General features: G+C 43.6%; 1 protein-coding gene across 1 annotated transcript in view; it reads left to right on the top strand.

Annotated features, from left to right (window-relative positions):
• Positions 1–20136, top strand: part of LOC308385296 (uncharacterized protein) — a 46968-nt gene that overhangs the window by 5847 nt on the left and 20985 nt on the right. The window contains exons 6-14 of the mRNA XM_080864136.1: positions 6971–7141; positions 7246–7419; positions 10798–10974; positions 11153–11326; positions 11819–11983; positions 12180–12183; positions 14117–14152; positions 14804–14859; positions 16296–16516. Of these exons, the coding sequence (XP_080720262.1) occupies positions 6971–7141; positions 7246–7419; positions 10798–10974; positions 11153–11326; positions 11819–11983; positions 12180–12183; positions 14117–14152; positions 14804–14859; positions 16296–16516 (1178 nt within the window). The remainder of the gene's footprint in view (positions 1–6970; positions 7142–7245; positions 7420–10797; positions 10975–11152; positions 11327–11818; positions 11984–12179; positions 12184–14116; positions 14153–14803; positions 14860–16295; positions 16517–20136) is intronic.

Genomic DNA, 20136 nt, shown 5'->3' with positions numbered 1-20136 from the left:
ATTTATATAGCGCTTTTCAAGGCACCCAAAGCGCTTTACAATGCTACTATTGCCACAATGCACCCCTCGTCAACAAGTTGGTTAAGTGAATAATACCCTCACGGGAAAATCGATATCTCTCTATGAGCACACTGTCGCGCTGAGCTAAAGGATCCTGTCTATCCCGCAATATACGCTGAATTCTGAGGACTCTCCTTATCAATCTTGCACCTTCCGCAATGGGTGGCTCGCGTATACGGACAGGACATGGCTGCGACAGGCTTCCCAAATCCACCTTCGCTTTTATAGCCGTGGTCTCTCATCTTGATTACGCGAAGTAATTGTGTGGATGCCCTCACAGGGCATCCACACAATTGAGTTCCTGTTTCTCTTTAAACTTTATTCTTATAGTTGCTCTGCGTTTTTCGGCACTTAATTACTCCCTCAGTTTTCAGCCGATTTTCTCCGTTCAAACTCTAAACTGTTCTGCTATTTCTGCTTATTCCAGCTATATCTTTTGGTGTTTATTACTATTATACTTTTTAAAATATTACACTTTTTTCCTTTTTTTTGTCCCATTGAAATGAATGGAAAACTTCCACAATTCTGCTAAAACTTGCTTGTCTTTGAAACTTAACTACTTCCTCATACTTTCACCTAGAAACTCCATTCAAACTTTAAAACGTTCTCAAATGATTGGGCTATTCCTGTGTGATTCAGCTTTTTCATATCTGTTACCGTTTTCATTTAATGCCTCTTTAAGTTTTCAGTTGCAGTTTTGTGATTTTTCAGAAAATACATGCGTTGCTATGGTTGCTATGCAATTAACTCACAGTGAGTACTGGTGCGTTCTGAATTTTCTCTTCATGTCTGAACAACTTCTTGCTACTCGTTCAATTTCCACTCAAGCCCCACAAATTATACATCAAAACGTAGGTATTTTTTCTGGCTTTAAGACCGTGTCACTATAATTATTGTGCGAATTACGGTTTTTTCACAATTTGCCTTGAAGTGACACAAGGTCTAAAAACTCCCCATTCAAAGTCTATGGGGATGTTGTGAAACTCAGAGCTGAAATACTGAAACTGAAGGCATTTTCAAATCGTCATATCTCCTTTTTTTTTTTTTTTTTTTTCTTTTGGCCTGTCCCGTTTGGCTCTTTTGCATCAGAATTGTTGTCTAAAGGCAAAGAAAGATGCCCAACGGATTTACTTTACCAAACTGACCATCCCAGCCTTGCCGTAATGGTCCATTTGATTCACCTTTTATTGTTTATTTTATTTTCACTTACTGAATACGGGACAGACTTGACTGGGGGAAAGAAGGGGAGAAAGAAAGAGGGGAAGAGAAACAGCTGAGAAGAGGGACGGGGGAGAAGGGCAAAAGACAAAAACCAACAGAACGGGCAGAGGAAAAAAAATGCATATATCAATCACCTGGATCACCTGCTGAGAAAGAAAAAAGAAAGCAAGCAGAAGAGAACAAGAGTAATAGAATAAACAACATCACAATGATATATGGGAATATGACAGTAAATACTAAATGTTAAACATTATTGTGCAGCACATAAGATCAACAGAACACAGTGTGCTTTGAGGTAGGAGCCAAAAAGGGTGTAGTTTGTGGGTGTGAGCACCCGTGTGTACACCTGTGAGCATGGACGCGCTTGTTTTTAAAAGGTTCCTTCATGTAATGATCTGCTAGAGGGTGTGGGGGGGCCACAGCCCCGTCCTCCAGGGCGTGAAGCAGGTATGGAGGAGATCAAAACTCCAGACATCCAGAGGCCCCCAGAACACAAGAGACCAAGGAAGACCAACAGAGGGGCAGCTGCGCCACTGTCCCAGAAAGAGCTGAGGAGAGTCCCAGATGAGGGCTCACTCAGCAGCCGCGGAGCAGAAGCCAGGGGGAGTTGCAGTGACGCGCCCGTGAGCTCCGCCGGCAGCCAGCTGCGCCTGAGTGACCGAGCCCCAGGCCGTGAGGCCGGGGGCACCCCACCTCCGAAGTGGCCCGAGCGAGCCCCAGGCTCCAGGCCCCGATAAGCGGCCGCCAAGGAGTGAGCCGGTGTGTACCTGGACGCCCATCCCCGGACACAAAGAACCACCAACGCACCGATGTCTGAGGGAGTCCGCCACTGGCAGGGGAAGTGGTGGTAGGGCGAGATAGGCCTCCAAACCTTGGAGGGCCTGAGATGTCCCCAGAGAGGTGGCGCCTGACACCCAACCTGACATATAGACACAGACATACAGGCACACACAAATATCCATTCCCACCCTCATGCTCTCATATGCACTTACTCCACACTCAACCAACGTGGAGACAGACATAAAGAGACGCTGTACACACGATCACACTCCCCAAGCGTACTCTACAAACCGGGTCTAGGTGCCCCCGCCCCTGGAGGGGGGAACTGCACCCAGACCCAGGTGGTGTTTCCCTTTTCCCTGCGGTGGGGGGAGGCAGACCACCCCGACTCCGTAGCAGCAGGAAGGCTCCACACTCCAGACCGCAGTCGGACGGCCAACTCCTCCTCCTAGTCCTAGCCCCCCTGCTCCAGCAGGTCGCAGAGAATGGGGGTGAGAGAAGACTCCAAACCTCCCTCCACCCGCTCATTGTAATGTTGATGCATGTGTGTTCTAAGGTGCATTTAAAACCCAGGAGGGCTTGGAGCTACCTGCCAGAGAGCAGCAGGTAAGCGCATAGTCCCTCCTGCTAGCCCTCAATGTCTACGTGTATTTAAAATTGAGAGGTGGGCAACGATGCCAGGGGTGGGGTGTACACCCTGATGGTACTTTGGACTCCGTGTATCGTGCCCACCCCCAAGATCCTATATGTATGTGTAATGAGAGTGTGAGTAATGTGAATGTCTAAGTTGTGGGATAAAATTGAGGCAGAGGCAGCCAGAAGGGGACAGGGTTGGGGGGGGGGGGGGGGGTAGCCTCCTCTGCACCCTGGTGACATACCCCTACTCCAAGGCCCTGCATGTGTGGGTGGTTGTGGTGGAGCGGGAAGAGGGAGGCAGCTGGAGATGGGGAGGGAAGGAAGGGAGGGGCAAGTGACCCCTCCCTGGGGCCAGCTCCCCCGCTGACCCCAGTAGGCACCCCCACACTCCGCGACCCGCCAGGGAAAGGGGGCCCAGGCCCATCCAGACCGGGCCCAGTGCAGCAGCGCCGCCCGGCCCCACAGAGCCCGGGACAGTCCACCCAACCCCACCACAGAGAAAACTGCACCCACCCCACCATCCACTCATCTTCCAGACTACATGAGACAATAAATACCCAGGCTGAGATCTTCCTCCACCTCTCCTGTATCTCCCCCTCCTGCAGAGGGAGCTCCTGAGGAGAGGAAAGCTCCTGCAAGATGTGACAATCTCCCCCACCAGTTGAAGAGCCCCCCAGGTGGCTCGACGCACCGGCGTCACCCTGCTCCAGGGCTGGGCCCCCATGCACCCACCCGCCCACAACCCCGGCAACACACCAACCAGGACCCGAGGCCCGGTCCGGGTCCCAGCCCAGAGACGGAGCGCCCCCAGAACCTCACGCCCATCCCGAACCCACCCAGGGGCAGCCAGGCTACCAGGTCAGTAACCCACGTCCGTCAGCACAGACCCTCCCCTAGCCCCGCTGCACGCAGCCGCGAGGAAACAGTCACCTGAGAGCCAACAGAGCCCCTAACCGGACATGACCGCTACCCTGGGTTGAGCCCCCCAAGGAAGATGCCTCCGGGGAACCCCCCGACGCCCTAAGCCTGTCCCTACCCCCACGTCATATCTCCTTAACGAAGCAAAGTTAAGACATGAGGCTTGTCCCCGTATATCTTCAGACACTCCTGACGCTCACAATTCAAGAATTATTTTCTCACCTATTACCTCTCTACCATCTATAATCCAGTTTTGAGATCCTTCCCAGACGCCTTAACGCCCACTCACATCCTGGGCCATCTGACCTCAGGAATTCGCATGATAAGGTGGAGCCAGGTTTCACAATGAGCTCACCCGAAACTCTGGCTGATTGGGACCCACACCCAGTTTCACACCTTGGCTCAGGCGATTAGAGGATCATCAGGGGTCCTTTTGTCCCTCTGTGGGGGGTCACTCCCACTAGGTTTATATCTGGGACTCTCCACCATTTGACCTTAGAACTGAAGAAGCTTCTCGGATGAGAGGTGAAACGTCTTCAAGCAACTTAAAGAAGTCCAGACGCTTTTCTTTGCAAGCTCCTTTGACTACGATGACCTGGATGACTGAGAACCTTCACAGACTCACCTATTACCATTCTGAGATGAGTTAGACTTGTTTGAGGGTAGGAAATCTGTCCTCCTCTCAGTTTTCAAACTCTGAAAATGAAGCCGTTTCTTCTCTCGTCATATCTCCGCGACAAAGTTACAAAGAGCTATGAAAATCACAGTCAAAGTTCACCAAAGTCCGCTGATTCACCCAGTACAAGAATTATGATTCTATCCCACCTAGTTTTGTGAGTTACACAACGTTTTGTAACTCCAAAAAACGGCGTTTTTCGCCTCTGAGCGCGATCTAATTCTGACTGCTCATCACCCTGTTTTCCAGGCGCCCGCTCTCTTTCCCAGTGGCGCAGTTGGTAATGAAACGGATCTTCAGACCAAAGTTCATGGGTTCAATTCCACCTTGGCCCACATGTTTTTTTTCACTAAAAATTGATACACTATCACAGGCCTGTAATTCATATTGATAATTTATTACATTTCGGCAAAGTTTAATGATTTTAGCAGCTTTTCTAATATGGACCTCAGATTCTTGTTAACAGTCCATGGCAGAAATACATACAAGTACACAGCCTGATGAAGCAGACAGAAGCAGTACCTCTGATTGGTGGACTGAAATTGAGCAGAACCAGGTTGTTCTGCCTCTTTTCACCAGAAAGTTCAGTGTTTTCTCAGCCTCTTCTGCTGTTTTTAATAAGAATTTTCAGCTTTTTCACCTTTTTTCAGGTATATGAGAACCAGTTTGGCTCAGTGACATGAGTATGAGATGAAATTCTGCTGATTTACCTCTTTTCTGCCAAATCTTCAACCATTTTACCTCTTATCAACATAATTCTCAGCAGCTTCTGCTCTTTTCAGCAGAATTCTGCTCATTCAACTCTTTTCAGCAGAAAGAGCAGAATTTTCACCTCTTGTCAGCCCAAATTCATCTTATTCACCTCTGCTGCAAAATTTTCCGGCTTTTCACCTCTTATCAGCATAAATCTCAGCTGTTTTAAGAAAAAAACCTCCTTTGAGCAGAAATTCTGCTGATTCACCTCTTTTTTGCAGAATTTTCAGCCTTTTCACCTCTTTTCATAACAATTCTCAGCAGCTTCTGCTCATTTTAGCAAAATTGTCAGTCTCTCCACCTCTTCTTTGTGAGAATGAGTTTGGCTTAGTGAGACAAGTTGCTGCCTTGAGACCAGAAGGGCCAGGTTCGAATCCTGCTCAGGGCAACATTTTTTTTTCACCACTTTTCAGCAAAAATTTCTCCTTCTTTACCCCTTTCAGTAGAATCTTTGCTTTTCACCACTTTTCAGCAAAAAATTTCTGCTTCTTCACCTGTTTTCTGCAAAATTTTCAGTTTCTTCACCGCCACACAACTTTTTGCAATTTTTTAACTTTTTCAGCTTTTTTCAGCAGACATCTTACGCGTTAAGGCATCCACACAGCATTTTCGCAGGAAATGCAAATTTTTCTAGTTTACTATTACTACTCTAAAATATGAATTACATCTGAAATAATCAAATACATGAAATAGAATGATTAATAGTACATTTCCTTTTTTTTAGGAAATGACCTGTATGTATCTGTATGAAATCAATGAAAGAATCAAATACTGCATTATCTTTAGTTACATTGATAATATTTATTTATGGAAAAACAGTGGAAATATATCGCTGTTGCTTTCTTATAAATGAAGCGGACATACCTGAGTGGCCGCAATCTAATCCTGTTTACATAAAGTAAGCCTGCTCCCAAGCAGGTTTACGCTTACGGATCTGTTGCTATGACAGCAAGTCCTGGATGAGCTTCGGAGAACCGAACAATCCAAGATCACGCGAAATCGTCAACAATCAAATCCAGCTAACTTACTTAGCGAGGTACGAAGAACGGACCCCAGGAGTGGGTAATGAGCACCATGCACTGCAGTGTGATGAACGCATGGGAGGTATCTCCTTTTTACCATCCTTACAACATGCCCAGCTAACCTGCTCAATGCAACACAATGCATGACTTCACAGTCGGAGCCAAGATCTTACTTTTCCATTCTGTTTGTGCTTTTCCTGCAACATTTGAGTTTTTGAATCAAGAATAAAGATTTCTTAGAATCTTAGTTATGTTATAATAATGTAAGTTAAACGTTTACTAAATGTGGTGCGGCAGAAATTAAACATCTTTACCGTCTCTTTTCTCGTTGAGTTCCAGATTGTTTCTAGCTGATCCCAGAGACTTGCTTTGGATGAAACTTTTGTGTAACCTATCTTTGAATCCACTAAATTCCAGATCTGTTCAGTTGGAATCAAATCTGTACTTTGGCCATCACATCAATTCCAATACTTCACATTGTTTTCTCTTGGTCAGGTAATCTTTGTACAGACTTGAAGAATGCTTGGGGTCATCGTCTCATTGCATGAACCCATGACTACTCAGTTTCAGTCCAGAAGAGATTGCCCACACAGTTTGAAGAAATGGAAGCCCACGCAATCATCAAATATCTGCCGTGTTTTACTAAATTTTTAATCCTATTTGTCTCAAAGACCTTCCAGCATCATAAAGTCCTTTTAATGCAGATGTTTCCTTCTCAATGAGCTCTCGATATACTATTTTTCAAGTCAAGTGGCTTTATTTTCATTTCAACCATGTTCAGTGGTACAGTACAAAGTGAAACGAGACAGCGTTCCTCCAAAACATCAGATTATGACATCACTCTGTTTTCTGTTTGGATGCTTCACATCTGTTTTATAACTCACATTTTATTTTCTGTTCACAGACTGAGTTCTTGTGGACTCTCAGAGACTCACTGTGAAGTTGTGGCCTCAGCTCTGAAGTCCAACCCCTCCCACTTGACAGAGCTGGACATGAGCTTTAACAACCTGCAGGATTCAGGTGCAAAGCTGTCCGCCGGACTGAAGAGTCCAAACTGTCAACTTAGGATTCTGAGGTCAGTTTACTGATTTGAGCTGTGATATTTATTAAATAAACATTTATATCAGTTTACTTTTTGAATACGATTAAAATTTATTTGTTTCTAATGTTTATATTCAGATTTAAAGGCTGCAGCCTGTCAGAGGTGAGCTGTGCTGCTTTGACCTCTGCTTTAAAGACTAACCCCTCCCATCTGGTAGAGCTGCACCTGAGTGGAAATGACCAGAAGGAATCCGATGTCAAGGGTCTGTGTGCTTATCTGGAAAGCCCTCACTGTAAACTACAGACTCTGAGGTCAGTATGAGAAACACGTGTGGCTTTGTTGAGGCCTGAGCTGCTCGAGCTAGCATGCCCCATGCAAGCCGGCTTCTATACAGTTAGCATGTACGGGGCCCAGCCGTGTTTTTGGTGGGCTTGGTTCCACCTCCTCTACTATGACCCCACCTCACTGCAGTTGCACCTTTTGCCTGGTACCTAATAGTAACTCCCAGTGGTTTCCACCTGGGTGGGTCCTCTGGGGCTGCTTTTCCACCTCGCTGGGCTGTGGTGGGCTAAGGCCTCCTCTGTGGGGTGTGATTGTGGAAGGTGGGGTTGTGTGTGGTTGGTGGGTTACCCCCCTGGTCCCCTACCATTAGGTTTCCTCTCTTCTTGTAATTCACAGCACTAGCATAGTACACACTCACATAAGATTTAATAGCTATATTTACTAGGGCTGGGTGATATATTGAGTTTTTAAAAAATATCGATATATTTTTATACGAGATATAAGGTGTGACAATATCCTTTATATCGATATAGTCTATGTTACGTTATAATTATACTTGTGGAGCCGCAAGTTTGCCTCTTTTACGTCCACTTTTGTCTTTACGCAACGTTACTCGGCCTCGCCCCTCCTCCCCCATCGCTTCACCTGCAGGAAGCGACAAGATGGACATGGCAAATCTCCGTTAACGAGCACATCGCCCCATGCGTGGGGCTGGACGCCGTCAACGTGTTAGCTAGCTAACCACGCTAACGCCATGCAGCCCAGAGGCGCTGCGCAGCCTAAAATCCTTGCATTTTCTCAAAAGTTGACAGCGCGCCTTATGTATGAATTCTGTTTGTGCTTGATGGCCGCGAACCGATTTTATGTGGAACACAGCGCTCAGCAATCTGTCAAAAATGTTTTAGTACGACTTTGGTTTGATGGATTGTCGGAGCATTACGGCTACCGAGGAGCCTTCGCGGAGTGATACGTACTGTGCTTCAACGTAATATTACCCTACTGTGTATAAGGACTATAAATGGCACCTGTTAAGAGACGTGGTTAGGAAGAGGATTTCAAACTCAATGCTGTCAGTCACGCAGTACAAGTTGGGAACAGAGCAGCTGTGAAATCTGTCTTTGTTACTATGCTCAGCGTCTGTTAGTTTACATTTTGACTGCACAATTGTGAGCTTTTTGTTATGCACAAAAACAACATTGTTTTCTTTTATTTATGGAGCATTATTATTTAATAAATGCTCAATTTATTTTTGAGTAAATTTTATGTACATCTGCTCTATGTTAATAAAAGTGCCTGTGTGACATCTGGGACACAGCTTTGACTAAGAACTCTCTTCTTGTTCTTACTTTATGGCTTTTAAAAAAAAAATCGAGATATATATCTTATATCACCGTCCAGGTAAAAAATATCGAGATATGAATTTTGGGTCATATCGCCCAGCCCTAATATTTACATACGACTGTAGGACTAACTGTAGGGGCTGGGGCAGGCTGGGTTAATTATTTATAATAATAATATAATAACATGGAAAAACAGACCTGCAATAGAAACATATTTATGAGCAACGGGAATAAAAATGACCGAGCTAAGATCCTGTGGGACTTCCAGATACAGACGGACAAAATGGTGGTGGCTAACCAACCGGACATAGTGGTGGTAGACAAACAGAAGAAGACGGCCGTAGTGATCGATGTAGCGGTTCCCAATGACAGTAACATCAGGAAGAAGGAACACGAGAAGCTGGAGAAATACCAAGGGCTCAGAGAAGAGCTCGAGAGGATGTGGAGGGTGAAGGTAACGGTGGTCCCAGTGCAGTGGCTCCCAAGCTAGGCAAGTGGCTCCAGCAGATCCCGGGAACAACAGCGGAGATCTCTGTCCAGAAGAGCGCAGTCCTGGGAACAGCTAAGATACTGCAGGACCCAATAAAAATGTAGACGGGCCAGTAAGACTCTGATTCACTAACCTGAGGGATGTTAGGTAGGACACCTAATTATTATTAAGGTTAATTAACATCTATGCCATCATAACGTCTGTTTTCAGCAACAGAAAAACTTTGCAGAATGTAAACCAACGTGAAAGGCCTGTTTGTTTGTTTTTTTTCTCCTTTGAATGTTTGCTCATTAATGAGAAACACGTATTTCTTATCCAGTCACTCCATGAATCAACAGAATAATTGATAGAAATCAAGATTACTTAAATATTCCACAGCTGCAGCTCAAGTAGAGACCTTCCTCATTTGGGTTTTTATCATAGTATTCTGATGTTTGAACTCTGATTTGAGTGGCTTTGATGGGAGTGTAAATATCATCACATCAAAACCTTAGATTAGATGTGTGCAGTGCAGATTCATCCTGACCATGAAGGGATTGTGGGAGTTTAACTCCTCTTTTCAAATATTATGGTTCTGTCATAATGCTGGTGTTATATTGGATTCTTGTGGTGAAAAGAGCAGAACTGAAAGATGATGCCTTCATTTTCCCGGTCCATTTACTTTCCAACCCTCACCTGTAGTCATGAGATCTGGGTAATAACTGAAAGAGGAAGGTCGTGAATGCAACCGGCCAGATTTCACCATAATGTTGCTGAGCTTAAACATGAGATGAGGGCCTTCGACATCCAGACGGATCTCAGAGTAGAACTGCTCCTCCTTCGTATCGAAAGAGTCATATATAGAGTATAGCGATTCAAACGCTTTGGGCCTCTGGTTAGGACGCCTCCTGGAGGTTGTTTTCAGTTAGAGAGGAGGAGACCCCATGAGTAGAGGGTCATGGATGGATTTGTATTCAGAATCAGTATCAGAATCCTTCCTTAACCCCGTATGAATGCTTTTAAACTTTGAAATCCAAGGATATTATCAGAGGCAGATTTCCTTCCTATTTCCTGTTTTTCCTGCAGCTGTGTCCATCTGTATCACTCTGGCTTCACAGTGTGATTTAGGACTTTCATCCATCTTTACACTGAAGGAGGATTAAACACTTTGGATCATTTTTATCTTTGCAGGTCGTTTTTTTTTTTTTTTTTTTTTATACAAGAATCCATTTTTGGTTAATTGTTTGTTTGGTTTTTATCGGATGTTTTCGGTTATCAGCGTCATCTGTAGACTGATCATTTAGGTATATCCCAGTTTTTTGTTTTAAAGTTATACGGCACTCTCTACAATGAGCTGAAGACATGTGTCCCTCTGTCTCTGTCCTCTCGGGCCTTGTTGTGGCTCCTCTGCTCTCTGTTATCCAGAGCTCAGTTAGACTCATGTGTGAGTGTAAGAGCATCACACACATATCTTTTCCCAGGGTGACATTGGAAGAAGTGTATAAATGAAACTCGCAGCACTCACAGAGACGTTCACTGTGTACGCTTTTGCTTCATGGAAGTAAAATAACTTCTGTTGTGTTTTATTCTTTTTTCAGATTAGATTCATGCAGTTTATCAGAAACCAGCTGTGATCATCTGGTCTCAGCTCTGAAGTCCAACCCCTCCCATCTGAGAGAGTTGGACCTGAACTATAACATGAACCTGCAGGACTCAGGAGTGAAGATGCTGTGTGGATTTCTGCAGAGTCCAGACTGTAATCTGGAGACACTCAGGTCAGAGTCTGTCATGTTTCTGTCCGACAATATTGTGAGTGAAAGTTGACTGTGGGTTGAATATCAACTAAGGTAGTAGATCAATCAGATGACCACACTAATGACATATAGAGAGTTTGGTTGGGGGAGCAGACAGTTTGTCCTTTTTAATTCACTTCATATTTTCAAATTCCTTCAGTTTCAGTCTCTGCGGTTTGTCAGAGATCAGCTGTGCATATCTAGCATCAGCGCTGACGTCCAACCCCTCCCATCTGAAACATCTGGAGCTGAGTAACAACAATGTGCAGGATGCAGGAGTGAAACATCTGTGTGGGTTTCTGGAGCGTCCCTGCTGTACACTGGAGAAACTGAGGTCAGACATCACATTTTAGTTGTTGCTGAAATGAATATGTGACAGTTGCAGATATGACTGTTATACTGACCCCACTGAGTCTTCACTGTAAAATCTGTTGTTTTCAGTGATTTTCATCCAATCGTAGACACTTCTCAGAGTAGCAGTTGTAAGATTGTCTCATGATTTGTGATTTTAATCCATAAAAACTGTACTGGCTGAAATATTCAGAGATAAATATGTCCTTACACTTTTATAGCCTTCCAGCTGTATCTTAAAGTAGACAAACTGAAAATAATAACGTTGTCCTGCATGAAGTATGTAGGCTCTGTGCTCTAGCACTAGCTTTTCTCCTGTAATGTAATTAGTCTGCATGAGTTCTGGCATAAGGGTGTTTTAGAGGAAGTAACATGTTGTCGGCCGTATTAATGAGAGGTCTTTTTCACTGTTTGAAACTGCATGTTGGCTTCAGGTGTTTGAAACGCTGATAAATAAACTTGCATGTTTTTAAAGTTTAAGGAGCTGCAGCTTGTCGCACATCAGCTGTACTTCTCTGGCTTCAGCTCTGAAGTCCAACCCCTCTCATCTCAGAGAGCTGGACCTGAAGTACAACAACCTGAAGGATTTAGACGTGAAGCAGCTGTCTGATCTTGTGGAGACTCCAGACTTAAGAGTGGAGTGAGTCACTGCTGATTTTAGCAACACTGTGTTACATGTATATTATTATGTATGCAGTATATCCCAGAGCTTGATGTAGCTAAAGATGATGGTGATGGCTGTTGTCTGTGTTGATCTTTGCAGGAGATAAAGCTGGATGTAGCTGACAGCCAGTAAGATGCACAGAGATACCTGCCCTCTTTTTGTCTCTCCGCAGCTTGGTTGGTTCTGATTGGACCTCATCTCTCCGCAACATTATCTCATTTTTATACACACTGACAAAAGTATCAGTACATTTCATCCTGGTTTGGTTTTTGTTATCATCTTGTTTTCATCATGGAATAAATGTTGTTACTTTTTACTGTTTGTTCGTTGTTAGAGTTTAATTAGCATCCCGGTCGTGTTGGCTGTGAGCTCCATGTTTTTGTAAAAAAAGAAAAATTCTTTTTGTTTAAATGAAGTTATTATTATTTTCACTTTGTCTTCTGTGAGTTTTGTGCTTGTAGTTAGGGGGTGGGTTTAAAAAAATCGATTTTAACTTGAATAACACAATATCGATTCATTAAATCCTAGATTAATATTTAAATATAAATGTATTTTACCAGAAATGCCAGAATCTCAGTTTAACGCTCACAAACCATTTAACAACCACCAAACAGCTAAAACTGTAAATGAGAGCAAACAAACAGAATCCACACGAAGACGTAAACACAAAGCGTGAATCGTTCACCCAACGGCGCATACAGCCGACAGCTCACAGATTCTGAAGCTGCAGGTTTCGTCACTCCAACCAAATTTGACTGAACCAGCAACAAAAGAAGATCCAAACTAAGCTTCACATAAACATCGTCATGGATTCCCTCTGACTTTGGCTGTTTTTCTTCCACCACAATAAAATCACACTTCCTGCACATCTCTCTCTCTCTCTCAGTGTACTTCAAGAACAGTTTCCCATCTCAAATCTCTGTTTTCTGCATTATTCTCTTGGTTATTACGCACCAGTCTACTGTTGTGTTCAGTGCTGTTGGCCTCTGTTTTTGTTTGTTTATTTTTAAATGACCTAAAACAAAGTCTCATTTCTGCTGTTCGATACCAAAGAAATTTATATTTTTTTTAATTTATGCCAAATTACAAACTCTCAGCTTTGTCTCTAATCAACCCTCTGCAACTTTGCTCTGCTTCACTTCAGCAGCAACAGGTCATGTTCAGATGTTGATTCGTGGTTTTCAGTTTTTGTTCGAATCATTTTAGGGATATCTGCTATAAAAAGCCAGAACAGGAAAATCTGCTTCATGGTTTTCTGTTTTGTCCTCCGATAAAGCCTCGGCTTTGTTTTTATACATAGATATAAAATATCCATATTTTATATCTATGTGTAATATATTTTAAAAATGTAGTGATAAATGATCAGAATTATAATATTTCTGTCTGAGTCAAAATTGAATTGAATCAAATCGATTATAGAAATCGGTGCTGATACCCGACCCTAGTTGTAATCAAATAAATGTGTATGTACTTTGGCTAAGCCTCTGTTTAAAATCCCATAAGATAATAATTTTAATTAAAATGGGCTTGGCTCTGTGTGTGTGTCTTGACTTAATAACAAATATTCACATTAATAAGAATAACAAGTTCACACAGATGTTTTAATCACTGCTGCAGTCGTGAGTGCAGAGAAGGCTGACAGGCTGAGGAATGAGGAAATGAAAGTGAGCGTCAGGTTGTTTAGGTGCAGTGAAGGGCGCAGTTTGCCGTCAGCCAGCAGGTTACCTTCACAGAGTCATTTACACTGGGAAGTGTGGACAGGACTGTCCCTCGTCTCACAGGAACAAATTCAGCGAGTGTCACTGAGCCTGCGCTCTGGAACAAGGGTTTGGTTAACAAACTGTTTCCCAGAAGTCTCTGACTGAGCCTCTGAAGGCACACAGGTAACCCTGCAGGACGTCCTGCTCAGCTGGATTCCCGTTTCCTGTGAGTCTGAACAAAAGCTTTATTTTATTTACCACATTTAAACTGAAAGATTAAGTAAAGCATTGATAGGCTGACCAAAAACACTGAAATCCTTCCTGTTCAAGCAAAGAGAGGGAGAGACTTCCTGTAAATGAGAGGGGAGGAGCAAACATGACTGAGATACATGAAAACAGGAAGTAACAGAGTTCAGGGTCTGTTTGGAGACAGAGCTGCGACAGGGTGAGTGTAAACACCTGTACCTGCATGTTTTGACCACATCTGTGCTCAGCATGGTGGCATGATTCATTCTGAAGGCAGTGAATTCGTGTTTCATGTGTTCAGCTGCTGTGGATCCTGACAGGGACGTGTTTAAACTGGTTGGGCTGATTTAAAGCAGGAAGTGCTGGATGATGTGATGAGTGTTAGTATGAGAGTGGAAATGGGTCAAAGTTCATGAGGAACCAGGATGATTCTTTCCGGAAACATCAGGACGATCTGACCAACAGCTGTGCTGAGCTCAAAGTCAGAGTTCTGACTGTCATCAGGTTTAGATCATTTACTGAAGGATTAGAAATGATCAGTAAAATTTATATTAATGATTTCCTGGTACCTCCAGGCATTGCTTCCTTGTCTCGTGATCTTTATAGATCTCTGTCACTTGTTCCTCCAAATATTTTGATTTAAACTGCCATCACATTTCATTATTTATTAACTGAAGGTGCTGGAACCAGCAAACTGTATCACTTGTAAACAAAAGTTTGAGATCATCTACCGTAGATATTTTATAAAGGATCTATAATTGTCATAAAATGCTATCTGTTGTTATTAAGTCGGTAGTTTGAGTGAGGAGGAAGCTTCACAGCAGCTGTGTGTTTGTGGTGGACCTCTCAGAAGAAGATGATGGAGGAAGAGGAGGGCAGAGGAGAGTCTGCAGACCTCAGTCCTGGGTAAGAGAATCGAACTGATCTATGTTTGTTTGTTATCTTAATTAAATGTATTTGCAACTGAACACTGAAAAACAACTACAATTATAATTTAGTTTTCGTACAGTCAGGGGCTCCTGGGCTGTGTGCACACCTGTGACCCTGTGTGGATCAGAGAAACTCCAGTATATAAATCATTACAGACGTCTGTACATCTTCATGCTTATAATGAGTCTATGTGAACTTTTAACCACAGTTATGCAGTGCTGCGAAAAAGTTTTTGTCCTTTTTTTCTTCCTCTCCATCTTTTTTTATAATCTTACATTTACTTTTTTGCATTTGACACGATTAACATGAATTAAAAGAAAAGTTTTATAATAATTGTATTTATTACGTGGGAACCTGTCCAAATCTACCTGGCTCTGTGTGAACGAGGGAGAAACAGTTTATTTTACAATCTGCTGAATCAAAAAATTACTGAAATGAAACCTGTTTGACAAAGTAAACTAAGCTACAAAACCTGAAAAAGAGGCACATCATGCCACGATCTCAAGAAACGGGGCTTAACTGGGATTGATGTTGTGGTGTGACCTTAAACAACAGGCTGTTAATGTGGACCACATCTCTCCACAGTGATCTGAAAGACTCATTGGCAGTTCTTGTAAATGCTGGATTGCAGATCGTTTCACACAGGACCAGATAGGTTTGTAAATTTATTTGGTGACCCGAGACATGTGTGACCAATAAGGAATCAGAAAGGGGGAAATGCTTTCTCACTGGACTTTATATCTTGAAATTGTTTCTAAATAAGTGACAGTAAGGTTTAAAACAGCAGTCAACATATCAAGTAGGAGCAGGAAACGTGTGTCAGCATGAGAGCTAAAGCTCTGTATGTAAATCTCTACCACACATTTTAGAGCTCAGTTCAAACTGAACTATGCCAAGCTAAATGTCAGTGAAGGTTCTCTGTCATCCAGGTCATTGTAGACTAAGGAGCTTGGAAAGAAAAGCATCTGGACTTCTTTAAGTTGCTTGAAGACGTTTCACCTCTCATCCGAGAAGTTTCTTAAGTTTCTCAGATGAGAGGTGAAACGTCTTCAAGCAACTTAAAGAAGTCCAGACGCTTTTCTAGCCAAGCTCCTTAGACTATGCCAAGCTAAGCTGCGCAAGGTGGCTATAAAACAGTGAACGACATAAGCAGCTGTCTCTGAGAAAGGCTTTTACTGTGAAGTCTCTCTGCATTACATATGAAACTGCAGGCAGACCACTGATTAATAGACCAGGCAGACAGGAAAAGCAGTTCATTAGTGTTATAAAATAAAAGCTAGCATCACCACAGGAAGTAACTTCACTTTTACCGACTCTGTGACCATCACAGATTCTGCAAAGTGTCATCAGATCTGGATCTTCTTTCACTAACAGGCAGCAAAAGTTTTATTGATGATGAAATGTGTTTACAGAGAGAAGAAGATGAAGGAGCAGCCGTCCTGCTGTGCTTTGTGTCAGGACGTCCTGAAGGATCCAGTCTCTACCAGCTGTGGACACTGGTTCTGCAGACAGTGCATCTCCTCATACTGGGACCAGTCTGCTTCATCAGGAGACTGGTCCTGTCCCCAGTGTGGAGAAAGATCCAGAACCAGAGCTGGACTGCAGACAGCCAGTCAGAGCAGCTGTGTACAAAGTAAGACTGAACATCTGTCTGCTGATGGACTCATTTCTGAAAACTGGACTTCTTGTTGTGTTTTCTTTCTATTCATAAATCCATCCCTCTGGGGCTGGGTCACACTAAGCAGGGATGGCCAATGAATCAATCAATCAATCAATCAATCAATCAATCAATCAATCAATCAATCAATCTATTATGTCTAATTGTTAAATGTTGTCATTGTGGGTCTTAAATTTGTAAGTCTGAGTTCAATCTATATGATCAAAGCCATTCCTTTGATCCTGACCACCTCTCCAGCCTCTCTGTGCTGGCGGAGGTTTTATTGTATCTGGAAGATCTGTTTCTTGTGATGTTGCTTCCTGCTTTTATGATCCTTTTGGTAAGCAGGAAGTCATGCATACAGAGACACACACACACACACACACACACACACACACACACACACATTCTCACCTGCATACACACACACACACACACACACACACACATTCTCACCTGCATACACACACACACACACACACACACACACATTCTCACCTGCATACACACACACACACACACACACACACATTCTCACCTGCATACACACACACACACACACACACACATTCTTGCACATGCATACATGCTTACACATACACACACATAGTGCCTTGTCTTAGAACCATTGGGGGGTTTTACGGTGGGAGGTGCTTGTGCTGTGATGTGTATTGTAACTGTCATGTCAATAAATAGCTACGGGGACAGCTGCTCTTGGAAGGACACAAAAAAAAGGATTTGAGCTTCAAGAGCTGTTTCTTGACCTGTGTTCAACTTGAAACAGTGTCCTTTCACCTAGTAAGGCAAAAGTCAACAGTCCTCCAGCCGACGCAGGTGGCCTTGAAGGATATAGTAATGATAATAATAATAATAATAATAATAATAATAATAATAGCCAGTGAAGCTGCTTCAGGATCGGGGAGATGTGGTGGGTAGAGGAAGTCCTAGTAATATTACGAGCAGCAGAGTTCTGGACACGTTGGAGCTTGTTAATGGATTTTTGTGTAAGGCCAAATACAGGGAGTGCAGAATTATTAGGCAAATGAGTATTTTGTCCACATCATCCTCTTCATGCATGTTGTCTTACTCCAAGCTGTATAGGCTCGAAAGGTGTGGTCTAATGACATCAACACCCTATATCAGGTGTGCATAATTATTAGGCAACGTCCTTTCCTTTGGCAAAATGGGTCAAAAGAAGGACTTGACAGGCTCAGAAAAGTCAAAAATAGTGAGATATCTTGCAGAGGGATGCAGCAGTCTCAAAATTGCAAAGCTTCTGAAGCGTGATCATCGAACAATCGTTTCATTCAAAATAGTCAACACGGTCGCAAGAAGCATGTGGAAAAACCAAGGCGCAAAATAACTGCCCATGAACTGAGAAAAGTCAAGCGTGCAGCTGCCAAGATGCCACTTGCCACCAGTTTGGCCATATTTCAGAGCTGCAACATCACTGGAGTGCCCAAAAGCACAAGGTGTGCAATACTCAGAGACATGGCCAAGGTAAGAAAGGCTGAAAGACGACCACCACTGAACAAGACACACAAGCTGAAACGTCAAGACTGGGCCAAGAAATATCTCAAGACTGGTTTTTCTAAGGCAGCACGGTGGCACGGTGGTTAGTACTGTTGCCGCACAGCAAGAAGGTCCTGAGTTCAATTCCACCATCAGGCCGGGGTCTTTCTGTGTGGAGTTTGCATGTTCTCCCCGTGTTTGCGTGGGTTCTCTCCGGGTACTCCGGCTTCCTCCCACCGTCCAAAGACATGCAGCTTGTGGGGATAGGTTAATTGATTAATCCAAATTGTCACTAGGTGTGAATGTGCGAGAGAATGTGAGTGTGAATGGTTGTCTGTCCCTGTGTGTTGGCCCTGCGACAGACTGGCGACCTGTCCAGGGTGTACCCCGCCTTTCGCCCTATGACAGCTGGGATAGGCTCCAGCGCCCCCCGCGACCCTGAAAAGGATAAGCGGAAGCGAATGGATGGATGGATGGATGGATGGTTTTTCTAAGGTTTTATGGACTGATGAAATGAGAGTGAGTCTTGATGGGCCAGATGGATGGGCCCGTGGCTGGATTGGTAAAGGGCAGAGAGCTCCAGTCCGACTCAGACGCCGTGGAGGTGGAGTACTGGTTTGGGCTGGTATCATCAAAGATGAGCTTGTGGGGCCTTTTCAGGTTGAGGATGGAGTCAAGCTCAACTCCCAGTCCTACTGCCAGTTTCTGGAAGACACCTTCTTCAAGCAGTGGTACAGGAAGAAGTCTGCATCCTTCAAGAAAAACATGATTTTCATGCAGGACAATGCTCCATCACACGCGTCCAAGTACTCCACAGCGTGGCTGGCAAGAAAGGGTATAAAAGAAGAAAAACTAATGACATGGCCTCCTTGTTCACCTGATCTGAACCCCATTGAGAACCTGTGGTCCATCATCAAATGTGAGATTTACAAGGAGGGAAAACAGTACACCTCTCTGAACAGTGTCTGGGAGGCTGTGGTTGCTGCTGCACACAATGTTGATGGTGAACAGATCAAAACACTGACAGAATCCATGGATGGCAGGCTTTTGAGTGTCCTTGCAAAGAAAGGTGGCTATATTGGTCGCTGATTTGTTTTTGTTTTGTTTTTGAATGTCAGAAATGTATATTTGTGAATGTGGAGATGTTACTTCCAAGAACATTCAGCTTTGATATTAATGAGTTTTTTTGGGTTCATTGAGAACATGGTTGTTGTTCAATAATAAAATTATTCCTCAAAAATACAACTTGCCTAATAATTCTGCACTCCCTGTAATAGTGAGTTACAGTAATCAATTCGAGAGATAACAAGATTATGGACAAGAATGGCAGTGACATGAGGAGTGAGGAAAGGGCGGAGGCGATTGATGTTACGGAGTTGAAAATATGCTGCACGTGTTACATTATTGATATGTGAATTAAAGGATAATGTGCTATCAAGAATGACACCCAAGCTTTTCACAGAGGGAGAGATAGGGACCAGCGAATTATTGATAGTGAGAGGAAAATCGTTAATTCTGGATAGCAATCGTTTAGTGCCGACCAGGAGAAGTTCTGATTTATTGCTGTTGAGTTTAAGGAAGTTGGAGGAGAACCAGGAATTGAGTTCTGCTAAGCAGAGGGTGAGGGAGGGTGGAGGAAGAGTAGAATCGGGTTTGGTAGAGAGGTAAAGCTGGGTGTCATCGGCATAGCAGTGGAACTGAATGTTACATTTACGAAAAATGTGTCCGAGTGGAAGAAGGTAGATGATGAAAAGGAGGGGCCCGAGGACAGATCCCTGGGGCACCCCAGTAGATAGAGGAGAAGGCTGAGAAGTGAAGGATTTTAATTGAATGAACTGAGTGCGGTCAGACGGGTATGATTTAAACAAGGCTAATGGAGTGTGAGAGAGACCAATAGAAGCTAATCTGCTAAGGAGAATGGGATGAGAGATGGTGTCAAAGGCTGCACTCAGATCAAGGAGAATAAGGATGGAGAGGAGACCAGAATCAGCTGCCATGAGAAGATCGTTTGTATTTTTATAAGAGAAGTTTCGGTGCTATGCAGAGGACGGAAACCAGACTGGAACTGTTTGTAAAGGTTATTA

This window comes from Rhamphochromis sp. 'chilingali', assembly GCF_963969265.1.
Source record: "Rhamphochromis sp. 'chilingali' genome assembly, chromosome: 18".
NCBI lineage: Eukaryota > Metazoa > Chordata > Actinopteri > Cichliformes > Cichlidae > Rhamphochromis > Rhamphochromis sp. 'chilingali'.
Note: the sequence above shows the minus strand (reverse complement) of the source record. Positions and strands in the feature narration are given on the sequence as shown.